Here is a 17,320-nt window from a genome sequence, read left to right as displayed (position 1 = left end):
AACAAATTAGCAATCACTTTCAAAATGAAATAGTAAGAAAATTTAATAAGGTTGATAGAAAGAAAATCAATACCGAGACTTAATTTTATTTCTAAATACCAGGAACAAAGTTAGAAAATAAAAATATAAAGAGATACCATTTACAGTGACATAATAATATGAAGTTCCATGAAAAAATTATAAATCTTTATTGGGAGATATTAAGCAAGATCTTTGTAAATGTAGAACTAGAGTATATTCATAGGTTGCAGAATACCCCCCACAATGAAAATAAAAAAGAGATTGCAGAACCCAGTATTGGAAAACTCTCATTTCTTGTGAAATTTGATCTGTAGATTCAATGCAATTCCAATTTCTTAAACATCACAAGCTAATTCTGAAATTACATGTTAAAGGCAAGAATGGCGAAGATACTTCCGAAGAACAGATGGAGGACATGTCTTTCCAGATTATCAAGACTATTTAATGCCATATAGTGTAATTAAGAAAGGGTGGTGGTATTGGTACAAGGATAGACAGACCCTTGTATACACAGGCACTCAAGAGAAGTGACAAAGCAGATCAATAATGAAGTACTTTTCACTTCCCTTCATCTTTCCCTGGTGCTAGAAGAACCATCATTAATTTATCCGAGAGTAACTCTCCAGTTAATCTAACCATTTACTCCATGAAGGCAGGAAAGGTGATGCTAGGTAAGAATGTGATATTTATTACCTTTAAAATAGCCATAGTATTGAAGATGATGGTACATAAAGTCTTCATAGGGATCAGGAAGAGTCTGTGAAAGCAAAAGCCGAATCAATCAGGAAAGTCCTTTCAAAGAATTCTGAAATCTTTTAACAAAAGGCACACAAAAATCTTTGCAAAGGACAACAGTTCTTGAGTTTGTGAGGACTTCTGTAAACAAACCAACTGAAAGACATTCATGCAAACTATTCTATCTTGGGGATCAAGATCTCCTGCTAGAAAAAGGTGCCACCAGAATATACCTTCTGATCTAGTAGTATTGGATTTCTGTGGACTTCCTGGAGAGGGGGGTGTACCGACCTCCTGCGTTAGCTCTGTTTCCAATGCTGAGAACATGTTACTTCTGCACGGTATGCTGAAGACAAGTCAGGGACACCGGCATCCAGCCACAAGCCCTGCCCAGTTTCCAGAAGGGCAGCTGATTACACAGAAGCTAAAAAACCAGAACAGGACAACTGAAAAAAACACTGCCGATTTCACCCCATCCTCCTCCACCTGCGCGGCTCTTACGCGACTTTAAGAAACCCTGTCTCAGCCAATCCAGCCTCTTAAACGTACAAGCACTGGGCTACTGGTTCCTACTCTTGAGGGCCCGAGGCATACCTGAGGAATGAGGGAGGGGGGCTTGTCTTCCAGTCTGCGCCTCCCGAGGCGCCGGGACGCTTGCTGCTCCCATGCTCCCCTCTCGGAGGAGGGAGATACCCCGACCAGGACGCGAAAGGAACGTGAAAGAAATGGAGATGGAGGGATCCGACCGAGTTACCTCGGAGTAGATAAAAAAAGAAAGGTCACGGGCCCGGATAGCGGGCCCTGAAAATGGAATTCAGGGTTTCAGGGCTTCCTGGTGCCGGGGAAGGTGGTGAGGGAGTTTCCCTGAAGAGTCGGAGAGGAGGTGTAGAGATTTCCTAGGAGGGCAGAAGGAAGGGTGCGACCGCCTCCGCTCCCCGGCCCGTCTGGGGCAACAGGGGTGTGCGCGACGCCTGCGGCAGCAGAGAAGCCTAAGCGAGGCGGGAGGCCACCGCACAGCAGGGACGGCTGCCGAGCCTCGCAGCGCTCAGAGAACACGCTCCTGGCGCTCGCCCGCCACAGCTTTCTGCTAGGGTCCCGGTAGCCTAGCAACCTCGAGGCGGAAGCGGAGGGTAGGACGGCGGGACTCTTCCGGGGAGCGAGGCCCCGCCCCCGGCGCCTGGGTGTGATCTTGGGAAATGTTCAGCAGTGCGGCCAGACCCGTTTTTCAGACGCATTGTTCCTTTCAGGTCGTATTGCAGCCCCGCTTATGGGGCATCGAAATTGGATTGGTGAATACAATGACAGTTAGTGGTCCATGAAAATATTCCGAATTCCTTAAGCATCTGTTTCTTGGCTTGGGCTCAGGTCGCAAGATCAACCCCTGCCTTGGCTCAGGCTCCCCGAGTGTGCATAGGGTTCTCTCTCCCTCTGCCCTTCCCTTTCGTGCTCTCTCAATGTTGGGACTCTTGGGTGGTTCAGTTGTTAGGCGTCTGCCTTTGGCTCAGGTCCTGGGATTGAGTCCCAAACAGGGTTTCTTGCTAGGCGGGACACTGCTTCTCCCTCTGCCTGCCACTCCCCCTGCTTGTGCTCTGATAAAAATCTTTAAAAAAGTAAAAAATAAATCTTAAAAAAAAAAATCCCAAACTTCTTTGCTATTCCTTAGCCTTAGGTTAACTGTCAGGTGTTGCTCAAAGGGAGCTTTTTCTCCTCCGCTTTAAAGTTTTATCTCACCACCCCATAGATAGATTTGAAAAATACACATTTTGACCATCAAATTGTCAGACATCAAAGTGCTCCATTATGTTAAGATAGTAACAAATGGGGGCACCTGGGCGCTCAGTCATGATCCCAGGGTCCTGGGATGGAGCCCCACATTGGGCTCCCTGCTCAGCCAGGAGCCAGGTTCTTCCTCTCCCACTGCCTCTCCCCTACTCAAATTCTTTCCCTCACTCTGTTCTTTAACAAAAAAAAAAAAAAAAAAAAAAAGAAGAAGAAGAAGATAATGCCAAAGGTACTGGTGCTCTGCAGCAGTTCCTAAAAGTCTAGAAAACTGCTAGATAGTTAAAGCAAAAGCTTTAATTGCTAGTCGGTAGCCTTTATTTCTACAAATTTGCTCTACGCAAATTACAAGTTTGTATACAAAATGTCACCCCAACACCTGCATAATGGTAAAAGAAATACATGACTTCTTACTTACATGCATATAAATAGATTGGAATAAAATTCAAACTATTAATTGTTGTCTTTGGTTAGCTTTATATGAACATAACCAAAGTAGAGATTACCTTTATAAATAGGGGAAAAGTCCATCTTCAAAAACACATAACATCGTTTCCAGGATTTTAGGTCAAACATTAGCTAATATTATAGAGTGCAAGCTCCAAAATACAAGTCTTAGCACCTTCTGGTGCCAAAACCCTGTCCCCACCGCCACTCTCACCCCCACTGACTCAAGACCCTGCGGCTCTTCTTTTTCCCGAGGGCTGTTCTTCAGTGTTCACACATGCCTTCTGCTGTATTTGGAAGAAAAAACAATTAAGACTGGACTTAAAACAAGTCTTGATTACACAATCATGAAATAATAGCCTTAGAACAGCAAAAGGATAACCAATCAGAAGTATAAAAAAAGCTTTATTAGAGCATATATACAAATTTACAAGGCCAGAAACTGGAGAAATACAAACAGCTTTAAAACACAATTTGCTGTTTCTTCAGTTTAAAGTGACTTTTACCTGATTGTGATACAATAGAAAGTACAGAACAGTAAACTGCTTTTTAAATACTGGAATTTTATGGAGAGTACATTCACATAAAAGGGAGGTGAATTTTGGAATAAGGTGAGACAATGGAGACACATTAATACATACAGTGGCTCTTGTTACATTTACTGCCACACATATGAGGGGGAAATCCTCAAAATTAAAGATACGAACACCTGCTGCTGCCTGTATTGAAATATGAGTAACGCCACTGGTACGTGAAATGACTGAGCTACCAGTTCTAGAATTTTTGAAAAAGAGATCTCTAGAGAGTGTGGCGGTCTGTCAGCACAAGAGAAACACCTCGATATACCTCAGCACTTCAGGAGTGGCAGGCTAGAAGAGGTCAGAGATTCGGATAATCCCAGTTAAGCAAAACAGAATACAGAGCTGCCTTCTTAATTGCACTTGTTCTGGATAGAAGTTAATGAGAGAGAGCCGCACTAGGAACTAAATGAGACTCTATGAGACAGAAAATCCTTCACTTTTTGTCAGCGAGTGCTCTACTGAGGTATCATACTCCTGAATCACATGTTCCAGATTGATGAGATTAATGTACCTGATACAATGAGCTTGCCAGTGTGAGAATAAAGGCAGCCATGTCAAAGCATTCGGTCAATGTCACCCTTCAGCAAAACAGAAACATTACATTTCATAAATGTGAAAACTGTACATGTATGCTTTTGCCCAGGAAATTCATATGCTCTCCCTCTTAACATTTATAGTTTATTGACAACAGTAAAACTGATGAAGACTCTGAACTGAACATGAAGAAGAAAAAGATCAGTAAAAAAAAAAAAAAAAACCAAACAAAAAAAAACAAAAAAAACCCACTCCCCCTGCCCACAAAACTATGTGTTTGGAGCCATTTTCCTCCTCTTCAGTCTTGCTCGCCAATCCTCAGGCAGTGCTTCAAAATTAGCATTCCTCTCTGCCATGCCACTGTGAAAACAACATACAGATTACTTCACTGGCAAGAAAAAGGAGGAAACTGTTCACAAAAACCATTACGTGACACTGAAACTGTGATCTTTATGAATGTGCTTCAAGTTTCTCAACTAGGTACCAATATACTCTTCATCAAATTTCTTAATTCTGATGCATCAAAGACACACACACTCTCTCTACAGTTTCATGAACATGTAAGTGCGTATTTAATTTTATCTATCTCTTGTAATCATTAAAGCAACACTGAAGAAAGACAACAATTCTTGTGAAAGTTTATCTTGGCCCCGAAGAGGTTCCACTCTTTAGGAAAGACGTATCTTAACCCTCAACTCATCGTCAAAAACCTTTGGTTTTTGAAGTTCTCTCTCTTTTTAAAAAATTTTATTTATTTGACAGAAAGAGAGATCACAGGCAGGCAGAGAGGCAGGCAGGGGCTGGGGGGTGAGCAGGCTTGCTGCTGAGCAGAGAGCCTGATGTAGGGCTTGATCCCAGGACCCTGAGATCATGACCTGAGCCGAAGGCAAAGGCTTAACCCACTGAGCCACCCAGGTGCCCCTGAAGTTCTCTTTTGAAGAGTTTTATTTTTAAGCAATGATACCTCATGGCTTATTCAAATATTTTCAAAACAGCCTGAGCTCAGATTCTATTCTTACAATAACCAGAATGGATGCATTGGGACCCTTTCATAAATCTAAAATAATCTAAATACAGAATCTCTGTGATTCCCCACCTATCATCTCGAAAGTTTGCTATTTCATCATAGGAATTAATCATTACTCAGTTTCCAGCAATACTAAAAAAGACAAAAAAATAATAAGAAAACCAAATAATGGAATCATCTACAAGAATGAGGCAAAAGTGCAATAAACTGTCACTAAGTGCACCCTTAGTTTTCTTATTGTGTTGCCCCAAAGAGTACACAACCTTTCAAGGGAGTAAAGTCTGGAGGCAACATCTTCATGGTCTCCTTCCACTCCAATATTATTATTACTATTTTTTTATAAAAAGATTTTATTTATTTATTTATTTGAGAAAGAAATCACAAGTAGGCAGAGAGGCAGGCAGAGAGAAAGAGGGAAGCAGACTCCCCACCAAGTAGAGAGCCTGACGTGGGGCTCAATCCCAGGACCCTGAGATCATGACCTGAGCTGAAGGTAGAGAGAGGCGCAACCCACTGAGCCACCCAGGCACCCATATTATTACTATTTTTTATGTAAGCTCTATGCCCAACATGGGGCTTGAACTCACAATCCCAAGATCTAGCAACTGAGCCAGCCAGGTGCCCCCATCCCACAATTATTAGACAAACCAGAAGATAAATGCAAACAAACAGACAGTGGCATTAGACATTCTAATTATGATGGTAAAACTTATCGGGTAAGTAAAATTTCAGACTATGGATATTAAGAGGACCATATCCTAGAAGAATTTTCTCAAATTTGAGATTGATGAGTGAACAGTGTATTTCTAAGAACAAAAAGGAAATATATTCTCACTAAAAAGGAACAACAATAACAAATAAAATAAATAAAATAAAATAAATGAATGAATGAATGAATGAATGAAAAGGAACACTATCGGGGGCCTGGATGGCTCAATCATTCAAGTAGCTGCCTTTAGCCCATGTAATGATCCCAGGGTCCAGGGACTGAGCCCCACATCGGGCTCCTTGCTCAGCAGGAGACTGCTTCTCCCTCTCCCTGCCACTCTCCTTGCTTGCTAATAAATAAATAAAATCTAAAAAAAAAAAAAAAAAAAAAAAGAGAGAGAGAGAAAAAGAACAGAACTAGGACTACGTCATTTCCCTAAAATTACATATAACAAGAATCTTCCAGGTTTTATTATGCTGTATGCTATGATTTATTTCATAGGGTTCCTAAGGAGCCAAGTGCTAAAAGGAGGTATATAATAATTGGATAAATGGACATTTTAAGAAACAAAAAAAATTCCTTACAATGACCATTTCAATTGGTAGTTATGTATCTAAAAGTAAAAATGTTTTGAATTATGAAACAAAAGATGGTGATCCTCTCCCAAATGTGTTCACTGATGTTGCAAGTGGGAGAACCAGAAGTAATAAGTGAGAACCTAACTGAGAAGGATGTGAAATACCGTAGGACTACTTATGAGTACATTCCAGGTTATGTATGACAACTGAACTATTAGTTGCATTCAAAGAATGTTGCTCAGTTTATTTACTCTATCTACCCTCAGAACCAGAAAAATAAAGAAAAATACCTGGGTTAGCTATGTTTCACTTCTTATCAAATCTCTAATGAAGTTTTCTCCCCTTCCCTTTTTAAGTCTTTTTTTAAAGTAAGGTCTGTGACCCAACATGGGGCTTGAACTCAAAATCCTAACCCCCAGATCAAGAGTCCCATTCTCCACCGACTGACCCAGCCCCCGTCCTTTTAACTTCCGTTAATTATTGTAAAATAATTTTTTAAAAAGTTATAAAAGGGTCTATTGGGTCTACCTGGTAAAGGGGATATCTATTTTTCCTGGTATGCTCAGAGTTAAAGATACTCCTTTGCTTAAGAGGAACAATCAGTAGGATAAAGTATTAAAACTTTGGTATTTCTAACTTTGAAAAAGGGTAAATCATAATTTTTATGGGGAAATAAACATTACTGTGAATTATGAACCTTTAGGTAAGTTTGAAAAAAAAAAAAAAAATTAAGGACTGTGATTCAAAGAATATGACGACTGCTCTAAAATCACCACCAACCCACTCGCATTTGTGGTTTCTTTTTACCTGACCAGCTGTTGCTGTTTCCACTCTTCAATTCGCTTCTGTGCAGTTGATTCCCGGTCCTCTTCACTAGAACTAGAGTTCTCCTCTTCATCTAACTCACGTTGGATACTCTGCCACTTCTTTACCAGAGAGGGCATTTTGGTTTTACTCTTCTTTGCCTAGAGCAAAGGTTAAAGGTCAAAAAGAAAATAATACATAAAATATGGAAATGAGACCCATGTAAGATCAAGATCTCTTCTTAGATCTAAGGAATAAAGGGACTTTAAAATCAAAAGGACAGAAACAAAATAAATCCATTATAAGTTCTTGTCAAAAATCTCTACTAACTATAAACCTAATTAATGCTTGGCTGAAAATCTAAAAACTATAAAAAAATCTAAAAACTTTAAGTGTGTTTTTATTAAATCAGGTCAGAAAATTTTCCTTTAGCTTCATTATTTTATGGAATTCAAAACTGTTGCCTTTTATCTCAACTCAGAATTACAGTGTTTCCTTTGGCAAATTTTAAACAGATGCCCTGTTTACATCAAGTGAAAAACAGCTGAGAAAAAAATGGCCAGCTTTCCTGGAAAGAGCAACATAGTCAATGGCAACAAATACTAAAAAAAGCAAGGAGATATATCAAAATATTAATAAGATCAGTTCTAAGAGGAGTTCTTACTTTTCTTCTTTTGGCTCATCTTCATTTTCTAAATCATCTAAAATAAATATGTACTTTCATAGTAAAAAAAAAAATCCTGGTGATACTTACAAAATTGTAACTGCAGATGTCCAACATGGTTTGCTCTATTATCACCTACAGGCCTCTGATAATGGCACTCTAGCAAAGAGGCCTTCCCTGACCACCCTATCAGAGCCAACACCACCTCCCAAAGACCACTTTTTGTCCTCTAACACTGCTTATTTTTTCTCACTGCATTTTAAGCACCAAATATGCACATACTTGCCTACTTGTCTCCATGTTCCCTCTCTTCTCCAGCCCTCCAGGAGGGAATCTCCACAAAAACAGGATTTGTTTGTTTGACTCTCTACTGAATCCCAAGCTTCTAAGGAGAATGTCTGACAAATCATATGCATTAAAAGTATTTTATCCCTGTACTTTGAAGAGCAGCAGAGCTAAGTCTGAAGACCCACACCATAAGCATGACCAGCAGGCACACAGGTGGTAGGTGTGAGTACCTGCTGCTGTGCTCATTCTGGACTGGATGTGGGGGCCCAACCTGTTTTTCTAGTCTGCACTTGTGAGACATTTCTTAAGTCTTCAAAAATCTGAGAAAATAAGTTTCATATTTTTAGTCTTTCTTCTGTTACGTAGCTCCCTGGTAACTCGATACCCTATTTTGATTGTAACTCAGAGTTCTTAACTTTCTGGGGGAAACGAATGCCCCTCTGTTGTGCTGACACCTTTAGTTCCCACACATGTCCCCATGTTCCAGTCTGTCCTTTCACCTGTGATACAGGCTCTCATACTGTATATACCCCCTTCCTGCAAGCTCCAGAACAGCCCACTCTGGCTTAGCAGGGAACCAACTGAGTCAAAAATAACATGAACAAATAATGGTCACATGAGCACAGAGGGCTCATTGAGGTATAATCTTTCACTGAACATTGGCAACCATGATTAAAGAACAAAGCTCTTGGGGCGCCTGGATGGCTCAGTGGGCTAAAGCCTCTGCCTTCAGCTCAGGCCATGATCCAGGGGTCCTGGAATCGAGCCCCGCATCAGTCTCTGCTCAGCGGGGAGCTTGCTCCCCCCCCCACCCCGCTCTGCCGGCTTCTCTGCCTACTTGTGATCTCTGTCAAATAAATAAATAAATAAAATCTTAAAAACAAAACAAAACAAAGAACAAAGCTCTGGGTAGAGTTACTCTTGTTTCATTTTGACTTCTACTGGGCTTTGTGAAAAAAAATTTTTTTTATCACGTGATTCCTATCAGTCATGGGAAAATTAGTTATGTTTTAGAAGTTTATTGCCAATCACAATCAAAACCATGGATATAGAGTTGCATTGACTGTTTAAGCACATTTTCATAGGGGAACACTGAAGTCAGATGAATAAAGACTGAATGGTTAGGACTTATTTTCTAGTAAGCTGCACACAAAACTCTAGCAAAAAGACTGAAAACTGGGGCGCCTGGGTGGCTCAGTTGGTTAAAGCTCTGTCTTCGGCTCAGGTTGTGATCTCAGGGTCCTGGGATGGACTCCCTGCTCAGTTAGAAGTCTGCTTCTCCCTCTGCCTCTGCCCCTCCCCCCCACTTGCGCTCTCTCTCTCTCAAATAAAATCTTAAAGGAAAAAAAAAGATTGAAAATATGTATTTCAAATATTCCCGAACATGAGGCACTAAGTATATCTTTTACATATATATATATATATATATATATATAAATAATTTTTTTTTAAAGTAGACTCCACGCCCAGCAGGGAGCCCAATCTGGGGCTTGAACTCATAACCCTGAGATCAAGACCAGAGTTGAGATCAAAAGCTGGATTCTTAACCAACTGAGCCACCCAGACGCCCCCCCCCTTTTTAAAAGATTTTATTCTTATTTTAGAGAGAGAGAGCACACGCGTGCAACACATAAAGGAGAGGGGCAGAGGAAGAGGAGAGAGAATTCCAGGCAGATGCTGCGCTAAGCACGAAGCCCCACGTGGAGCTCAATTGCATGACACTGAGATCATTACTTGCACTGAAACAGAGTCAGACACAAGTGACTGGGCAACTCAGGTTCCTCCATTTTATATTCTTTTAAAATGGTCTATACACAACAAAGAGGCCATCATTTGTTTCAATATTAAGTATGTAAAAATAATACATTACCAAGTTAGAATTCTCAATTTTTCAAGACCATAGAAGCATGACTGGCTAAAAAATTACTTACTGCAGTAAAAGAGGCAGAAGCAATTATGTCTGGTGGGTCAGCAAAAGGATGTCAAGGAAGGCTTCACAAGATAAATGATTCCCAAGAACTGGCTGTTCTAACATTTAATTGTGTAAAAAGCACACAGTATTGGGACCGGTGGACAAAGTAAAGGCAGGGAGGTGGTAAACAGTATTTTGACTCAGGAGAGCTGTGTATACTTTGGTGTAGAGCTTGACACTGGTCTACTTTACACACTGTCTTGTTATTATTGACTGCTCTAATATTCATTTCATTTCCAGATAATTTCTATCTGAAAACATGGTACCAAGTTGGACAAATGGTTTAATCTGGAAACATTGTCTATTTTGTGTGAATGCAGAACCCATTCAAGAAGATTCTCTGAACCATTGTAAGGCAAATGAATTTGCCCTGTTAATCCTCAGGGCAAAAGATTAAAGTTGAGGTAGAAGAGAAGTGCTAGCACAGAGGACAAAAGCTGATGAGAAAGTTGTTTTTTGTTTTTGCAGGGCGCCTGGGTGGCTTAGTTGTTAAGCGTCTGCCTTTGGCTCAGGTCATGATCCCAGCGTCCTGGGATCAGGCCTGTGTCAAGCTCCCCACTCAGCAGGAGGCCAGCTTCTCCCTCTTCCACTCCCCCTGCTTGTATTCCCTCTCTCTCACGGTCTGTCATATGAATAAAATCTTTGAAAAAAAAAAAGAAAGAAAGTTTTTTTGGTAATCAGGACATTCAAAAGTGGCTGTGAGTGTGACATGACATCAGAATGATGTCTCCAAACCCTGTTTCCTCACAGAAACATTACTGTAAACAAAAACTGACTAAAATGGCTTTATAGGAACTCTGGAAATGAACCAAAGATCTACAGCAACCAAGAGAACACTCAATCAGAAGCCATACTTCGGGTGCCTGGCTGGCTCAGTAGGTAGAGCCTATGACTTCTAATCTCAGAGCTTTAAGTCTGAGCTCCATACTGGGTGTAGAGATTATGTACACACAAAATCTTGGTGAAAAAAAGAAGTAGTAGTAGTAGCCCCACTCAAAACAATAGGAAATTCTGTGGCTTGTCTGCTTGCCTATGTGCACCACCCTCTCCCACATGGTTGGGGTGGAACAGCCAATTCTCCGTTCCCTCCTTCAGGAGGGAAGGAAAAGAGTGAAATGTTCTATCCTGGCTGTGGCTGCCTAAAGGACTGGTTTCTGTAACTGCCTAACTGAGAGCTCAAGTAGGAATGGCAGTATGTTTTGCTGGATTTCAGGTTGGAAGCCATGAAAGGCAGTGGCAGGTATTATGGCATGCAAAAACCATGTGGAAACTGCAGTCATGTGGACACCTGGAAGCAAGAGATTAGGGGCAGAAGAATACTATACAGCATGTAAAGCTCCTAAAAGCAGGTGTGAGACTCTTCGGAAAATTAAAATTAAATGTATACAGGGGAATGAGAAAAAAAGGAAAGCATAAATCCAGGGAATACAAATGCCCAGAAAAGGCCCCCAAAGATCTTGAGCCTTCATACAGGACTCATTAATGAAGTTCTTTCCACAAATATAGCAAGGCTACAAAGACTGGGAGAGAGAGTTGTTTTCTCAAATGCCTAATTTTCAATACAGGAAAAAAAAAAATCACAAAACTGGGAAACTGGGAAACACACCCATTCAAAGGAAAAGAAAATTTCTAGAAACCAACCATAAACACATGCTGAAGACATACTAGACAAAGACGTCAAAACAGTTGTCTTAAAAGTGCTCAGGGGCGCTTAGGTGACTCAGTTGTTAAGTGTCTGCCTTCAGCTCAGGTCATGATCCCAGGGTTCTGGGACCGAGCCCCACATTGGGATCCCCGCTCAGGAGGAAGCCTGCTTCTCCCTCTCCCACTCCACCTGCTTGTGTTTCCTTTCTGGTTGTGTCTCTCTCTGTCAAATAAATAAATAAAAATCTTAAAAAAAAAAAAAAAAAAAAGTATAAAGTTGAGAAAAAGAAAAGTTTTAAATATGCCCCAAAAGCTAAAGGAAAACACCAGCAAAGAACTAAAGGAAATCAGGAAAGTTATACATGAACAAGATGAGATTATCAACAAAGAGATAGATATAAAAAAAAAAAAATCCAAAGCAGATAAAAATTCTGAAGTTGAAAAATGTGAACTGAAAAATTCATTAGCTCAACAGGAGACTCTGATAGGCAGAAAAAAGGATCAGTAAAATTCATGGTAAGTCATTTTAAATTACTGAGTCTGCGGAGCAAAAAGGAAAAAGAATGAAGCAAAGTGAATAGGGCCTAAGTGACTTATAATATACTCTTAAGTGGACCAACATATGCATTATGGAAGTCCCAGGAGGATGGAAAGAAAAGGGCAAAACTCATTTTAAAAATAGCCACAGGGGGGCACCTGGGTGGCTCAGTGGATTGGGCCTCTACCTTCCGCTCAGGTCATGATCTCAGGGTCCTGGAATCTAGCCACATATGGGGCTCTCTGCTCAGCAGGGAGCGGGCTTCTCCCTCCCTCTTTCTGCCTGCCTCTCTGCCTACTTGTGATCCCTTGTATGTCAAATAAATAAATAAAATCTTAAAAAAAAAAAAAAAAATGGCCTCAGGGTGGGACACCCGGGTGGCTCAGTTGGTTAAGCCTCTGCCTTCAGCTCAGGTCATGATCCCAGCGTCCTGGGATCAAGTCCCACATCAGGCTCCTTGTTCTGCTGGGAGCCTGCTTCTCCTTCTGCCTGCCACTCTGCCTGCCTGTATTCTGTCTCTCTGACAAATAAACAAACAAAATCTTAAAAAAAAAAAAAAAAAGGCACAGGGTGCCTGGATGACTTAATCACTTAAGCATCTGACTCTTGATATCAACTCAGGTCTTGTTCTCAGGGTCATGAGTTCAAGCCCCATACTAGGCTCCATGCTGGGTGTGGAGATACTTCTAAAAAAAGTAGGAAGGAGGCACACCTGGCCTGCTCAGTCAGGCTCAGTTGTTAAGCTTCTCTTTTTGGCTCAGGTCTGAGAACTGAGCCCTACATCAGGCTCCCTGCTCTGGTTAGCCTGCTTTTCCCTTTCCCTCCCTGCTGTTCCCCCGGTTGTGTGCGCACACTCTCTCTGTCAAATAAATAAATAAAATCTTTAAAAAAAATTTTTAATTACAAAAACAAAAGTGAAAGAAAAAAATAGGCAAAAACTTCCCAAATTTAAGGAAGACATGGATATACATATCCAAGAGGTCTAACAAACTTCATGTAGTATAAACCCCAAACGACTACACTGTGACATAACTTGTCAAAAGCCAAAGAAAATCTAAAAGCAAGGCAAAAAAAAAAAAAAAAAAAAAAAAAAAAGGTGACTTGTCATATACAAGGGATCCTTGATAAGATTATCAGAGGATTTCTGGCAGAAATGACATAGGCCAAAAGACAGTAGAAGGATATATTTAAAGGGGTGAAATTAAAAAAAAAAAAAAAAAAAAGAAGCAGCCAATTCAGAATTCTATACCAGGCGACACTTTCCTTCAAAAATAAGGAAAAAATTAAGATGTTCCCCAAATTAACAAATGCTGAGGGAGTTCCTTACTGCTTGACTTGCCTTGTAAAAAATGCTTAAGGGAGTGGAGTCCTTCAAGTTGAAATGAAAAGATGCCAGAAGGTAACTTGTCATACAAAAATATAAAATTCTCTGGTAAAGGTAAATACATGAATGAATATAAAAACCAGTATGATTATGATTTTGGTTTGTAACTCTACTTCTTATTACTCTTCTAAAAATTTAAAAGGCAAAGCATAAAAATACTTTTAAAACTACATTAATGGGTACAACATATAAAGACGTAATTTATAACACCAGTAATGGAGTGCGGTGCAGCTATATAGCTTTTTGTCTGCAGTGCAGTGTATTAGTTTAAAATAGATTATTGTAACTTCAGCACATTATATATAATACCCACAATAACCACAAAGAAATAAACATAGAATATATGCAAAAAGAAATGACAAGGGAATCAAAATGTGTCACTGTAAAAAAAAGTCAACTAAACACAAAAGGCAGCAGTAAGAGAAGAAATGAAGATAAAAAGCTTTATAGGATATCTATAGAAAACAAGTAACAAAATGGTAGTGGTAGGTCCTCCCCTTTTAGTAACTACTGATAATAAATTTGTAATTTACTGATATAAACGAAACTCTCCAATTAAATTCTATACTGCCAGAATGGATGTAAAAAAAAAATAGAATCGTGGGGCACCTCGGTGGCTCAGTCAGTTGAGTGTCATGACCTGAAGGCAGATGTTTAACTGACTGAGCCACCTAGGTGCTCTAAAGTTTTTTTTTTTTAATTTTGTTTGAGAGAGAGAGAGAGACAGCATGAGAGGGGAAAGGGCTGGAGGGAGAAGCAGACTCCCTGCTGAGCAGGGAGCCTGAGGCGGGACTTGATCCTAGAACTCCAGGATCATGACTCAAGCAAAAGGCAGTCACCCAACCGAGCCACCCAAGTACCCCAAAATTTTTTTAAAATAGGAACTTAGATTTACTCTACCTTATCTTTCTTTCCTTTTTTGGTCTTCTCAGGTGGTGGCACTTTGGGAGCTGGTGGTGGTGGAGGAGGAGGAGGTGGAGGAGGAGGTGGTGGTGGTTCAATAATGGCAGTGGTAGGCACAGCACCTCGGGCTGGGACTGGCTGCAGTGTGGGAGCAGTCACTGCCATTGGGACAGAACATTCAGTGTAGCTCATAATTGCAGGAGCTGATGCCAGTCCTAGGTAATTTGACTGCAGGCTCATTCCTCTGGCTTGATGACCCATTCCTGTTGCTGGATGGCTAACTGATATTGCCTGGTGTCCAATCCCTGCTGCCTGGTGACCTAACACGGAAAACATAAAACAAGACTGTAAGGATATTGTGACAAGCAAAAATGAGGAAAAGACAGAAAAGAGAACTGGGGGTTAGATCACCTATGAAATATCAGTACACCCATTCCTCAAAAAATATAGCCATAGGGCACCTGGGTGACTCAGTTGGTTAAATGTCTTGAGTCAGGTCATAATCTCTGGAAGGTGAGATCAAGGCCTACATTGGGCTCCACGCTCAGCAGGGAGTCTGCCTGAGGATTTCTTTCACTCTCCTCCTCCCCAACTCTCAACTAAATAAATCTTAAAAATATATATATATATATAGCCACAGGAGCGCCTGGGTGGCTCAGGCAATTAAGCGTTGGCCTTTGGGTGAGGTCATGATCCCAGGGTCCTGGGACTGAGTCCCAAACTGGGCTCCTTGCTCAGCTGGGAGCCTGCTTCTCTGCCTGCTGCTCCCCGTGCTTGTGCTCTGACAAATAAATAAAATCTTAAAAATAAATAAATAGATAAACAGATAGACTGACTCATGATCCTGAGTTCAAGAGTTGCATGCCCTACCAAATAAGCCAGCCAGGCACCCCCACAGTAAGGTACTTAAACATCAAAATTACTGAAATCATAGAAGTGCACAGAAAACAATCTGGAAGGATACACAATAGTTTTCAGTAACTAGAAGAAACATATAGAAAGAGATTTTTGTTTTGTTTTTTTGTTTTAAAGATTTTATTTATTTGACAGAGACTCAGTGAGAGAGGGAACACAAACAGGGGGAGTGAGAGAGGGAGAAACAGGCCTCCCACTGAGCAAGGAGCCCGATGCAGGGGTTGATCCCAGGACACCGGGATCATGACCTGAGCTGAAGGCAGCCGCTTAACGACCAAGCCACCCAGGTACCCCTAGAAAGAGTTTTTAAAATGAAGACTTCGGGGTGCCTGGGTAGCTCAGTGGTTAAGTGTTGAACTCTTGATCTCAAGGTTGTTGAGTTGAAGCCCCACACTGGGCTCCACACTGGGTGTGGCATCTATATAAACAAAATAATGAAGTGAAAAGCCTTTACCTGACATCTAATCCTGAAAACAAAGATATAACACACTGAGGAAAACATTTTAATCACAAGGTTTACCTGCAGCTATAGCTGACTGGCTGTAGAGTACCGGAGAACTACCGATGGTAGCTGATCTTTGAACTACTGCAGTACTAATTTCTGTAGCTTTTCTTTTTACTGCTTTAGTGGAAGGCGAACTAGAGACAGTAGAGTCAACTGAACTCTGAAACAAAGAGAATCTAGTTAGTGGCTGAAAGTCCTGATTAAACATCCTCTTCTAAAACAAAACATGGTGTCAAATCATGCCCCAGTCCCCAGAAACTCTTCAGAATGCCAAACAGTATTTCTCACCTGGCTAGTTACAACTGTGGTTTGTGTTGAAGGTTTCAATGGAGTATCCTCCTCTGTTCCTGGGGCAGGAGGCTCCTCACTTCCCTCATCCTCCATCTCTACCTCCTGGATCTCACCATCTTCTACAGGAGGAGGGGGCGGGGGTGGGGGAGGAGGGGATTCTGGGGGCGGAGGTGGAGGTGGTGGCATTTCCAAAGGTAATGGAGGTTGAAGCACAGGCACATTTGACTGAAGGAGGGTCCAGAATGGGGTAAGTGGCATGAGTGATGAAGAAGAAACTTGGCCAGAAAAGGACTCTTTACAAAGAGAACCTACAAAAACAAACAGGAGTCAGGGCAAAGGCAAGACAAAAACTCTATGGCTTACATTCGCACCAATGTTCAAGTGACTAGTGAGACAAAATCAGACCCCCAGGCATCTACTCTACACTGAGGTCACTGAAATATTAAACAATTCAGTTCAAAAATGACTACCATGGAAAAATGAATTTATGCACCTCATAGTTAGTATTTGCCCCAGCTATATTATATACTAGTTTTGTTCTTTGGGTCCAGATTTATGGATGAATAAATGAAGCACACCACATCAACTCAGTGAGAAATCTGGTCATCTGAACCTGATGTTTCTTATTTCAAACATTCACAGTTTCAACATACACAACTAGAAGGCAAAACTCTGGGTCTTTTTAACTTCAAAAACGAAGAGGGGAATGAATAATGTGCATTTGCAATACTGATTCCATGTTATTTTATTTTTAAGTGAGCTAGATGACTGACTGGGGATGACCCAGAGAAGCACTCATTCAAAGCACCTGTTCTGAATTCTACTTATTTTAATTAATTTGAGTTACTAGGTTTTAAAAATCCATTTGCAAGGTGCTCTTTCTTGTCAACTTTATCATTCCTTTGCACCTTTTAATGAGTTACACTTGCTGAATCACAGCAACACAAATCAAGAAGGGCAATTTTTTTGTAATGAGAAAAGGGAAATTTAGAACAACAAAT

The 17,320-nt window shown here is 40.8% G+C and overlaps 2 protein-coding genes across 3 annotated transcripts in view; both read right to left on the bottom strand.

The window, feature by feature from the left end:
- The window catches only part of LOC111149824 (ATP/GTP binding protein like 2), a 40,432-nt gene extending 38,636 nt beyond the window's left edge, over window positions 1-1,796 (bottom strand). The window contains exons 1-3 of the mRNA XM_022507117.1: window positions 1,351-1,796; window positions 1,048-1,180; window positions 715-778 (exon numbers count right to left, since the gene is read on the bottom strand). Of these exons, the coding sequence (XP_022362825.1) occupies window positions 715-778; window positions 1,048-1,083 (100 nt within the window). The 5' untranslated portion in view covers window positions 1,084-1,180; window positions 1,351-1,796. The remainder of the gene's footprint in view (window positions 1-714; window positions 779-1,047; window positions 1,181-1,350) is intronic.
- A 1,571-nt stretch (window positions 1,797-3,367) lies between these two features.
- Window positions 3,368-17,320, bottom strand: part of LOC111149561 (formin binding protein 4) — a 40,284-nt gene continuing 26,331 nt past the window's right edge. For both annotated transcript variants that reach the window (XM_022506657.1, XM_022506658.1), the window contains exons 13-17: window positions 16,317-16,627; window positions 16,044-16,188; window positions 14,606-14,928; window positions 7,219-7,376; window positions 3,368-4,457 (exon numbers count right to left, since the gene is read on the bottom strand). In XM_022506657.1, coding sequence (XP_022362365.1) covers window positions 4,367-4,457; window positions 7,219-7,376; window positions 14,606-14,928; window positions 16,044-16,188; window positions 16,317-16,627 — 1,028 coding nt within the window. In that variant the 3' untranslated portion in view covers window positions 3,368-4,366. The remainder of the gene's footprint in view (window positions 4,458-7,218; window positions 7,377-14,605; window positions 14,929-16,043; window positions 16,189-16,316; window positions 16,628-17,320) is intronic.

This window comes from Enhydra lutris, unplaced genomic scaffold, assembly GCF_002288905.1.
Source record: "Enhydra lutris kenyoni isolate GAN:26980312 unplaced genomic scaffold, ASM228890v2 scaffoldscaffold22, whole genome shotgun sequence".
Classification (NCBI taxonomy): domain Eukaryota; kingdom Metazoa; phylum Chordata; class Mammalia; order Carnivora; family Mustelidae; genus Enhydra; species Enhydra lutris.
Note: the sequence above shows the minus strand (reverse complement) of the source record. Positions and strands in the feature narration are given on the sequence as shown.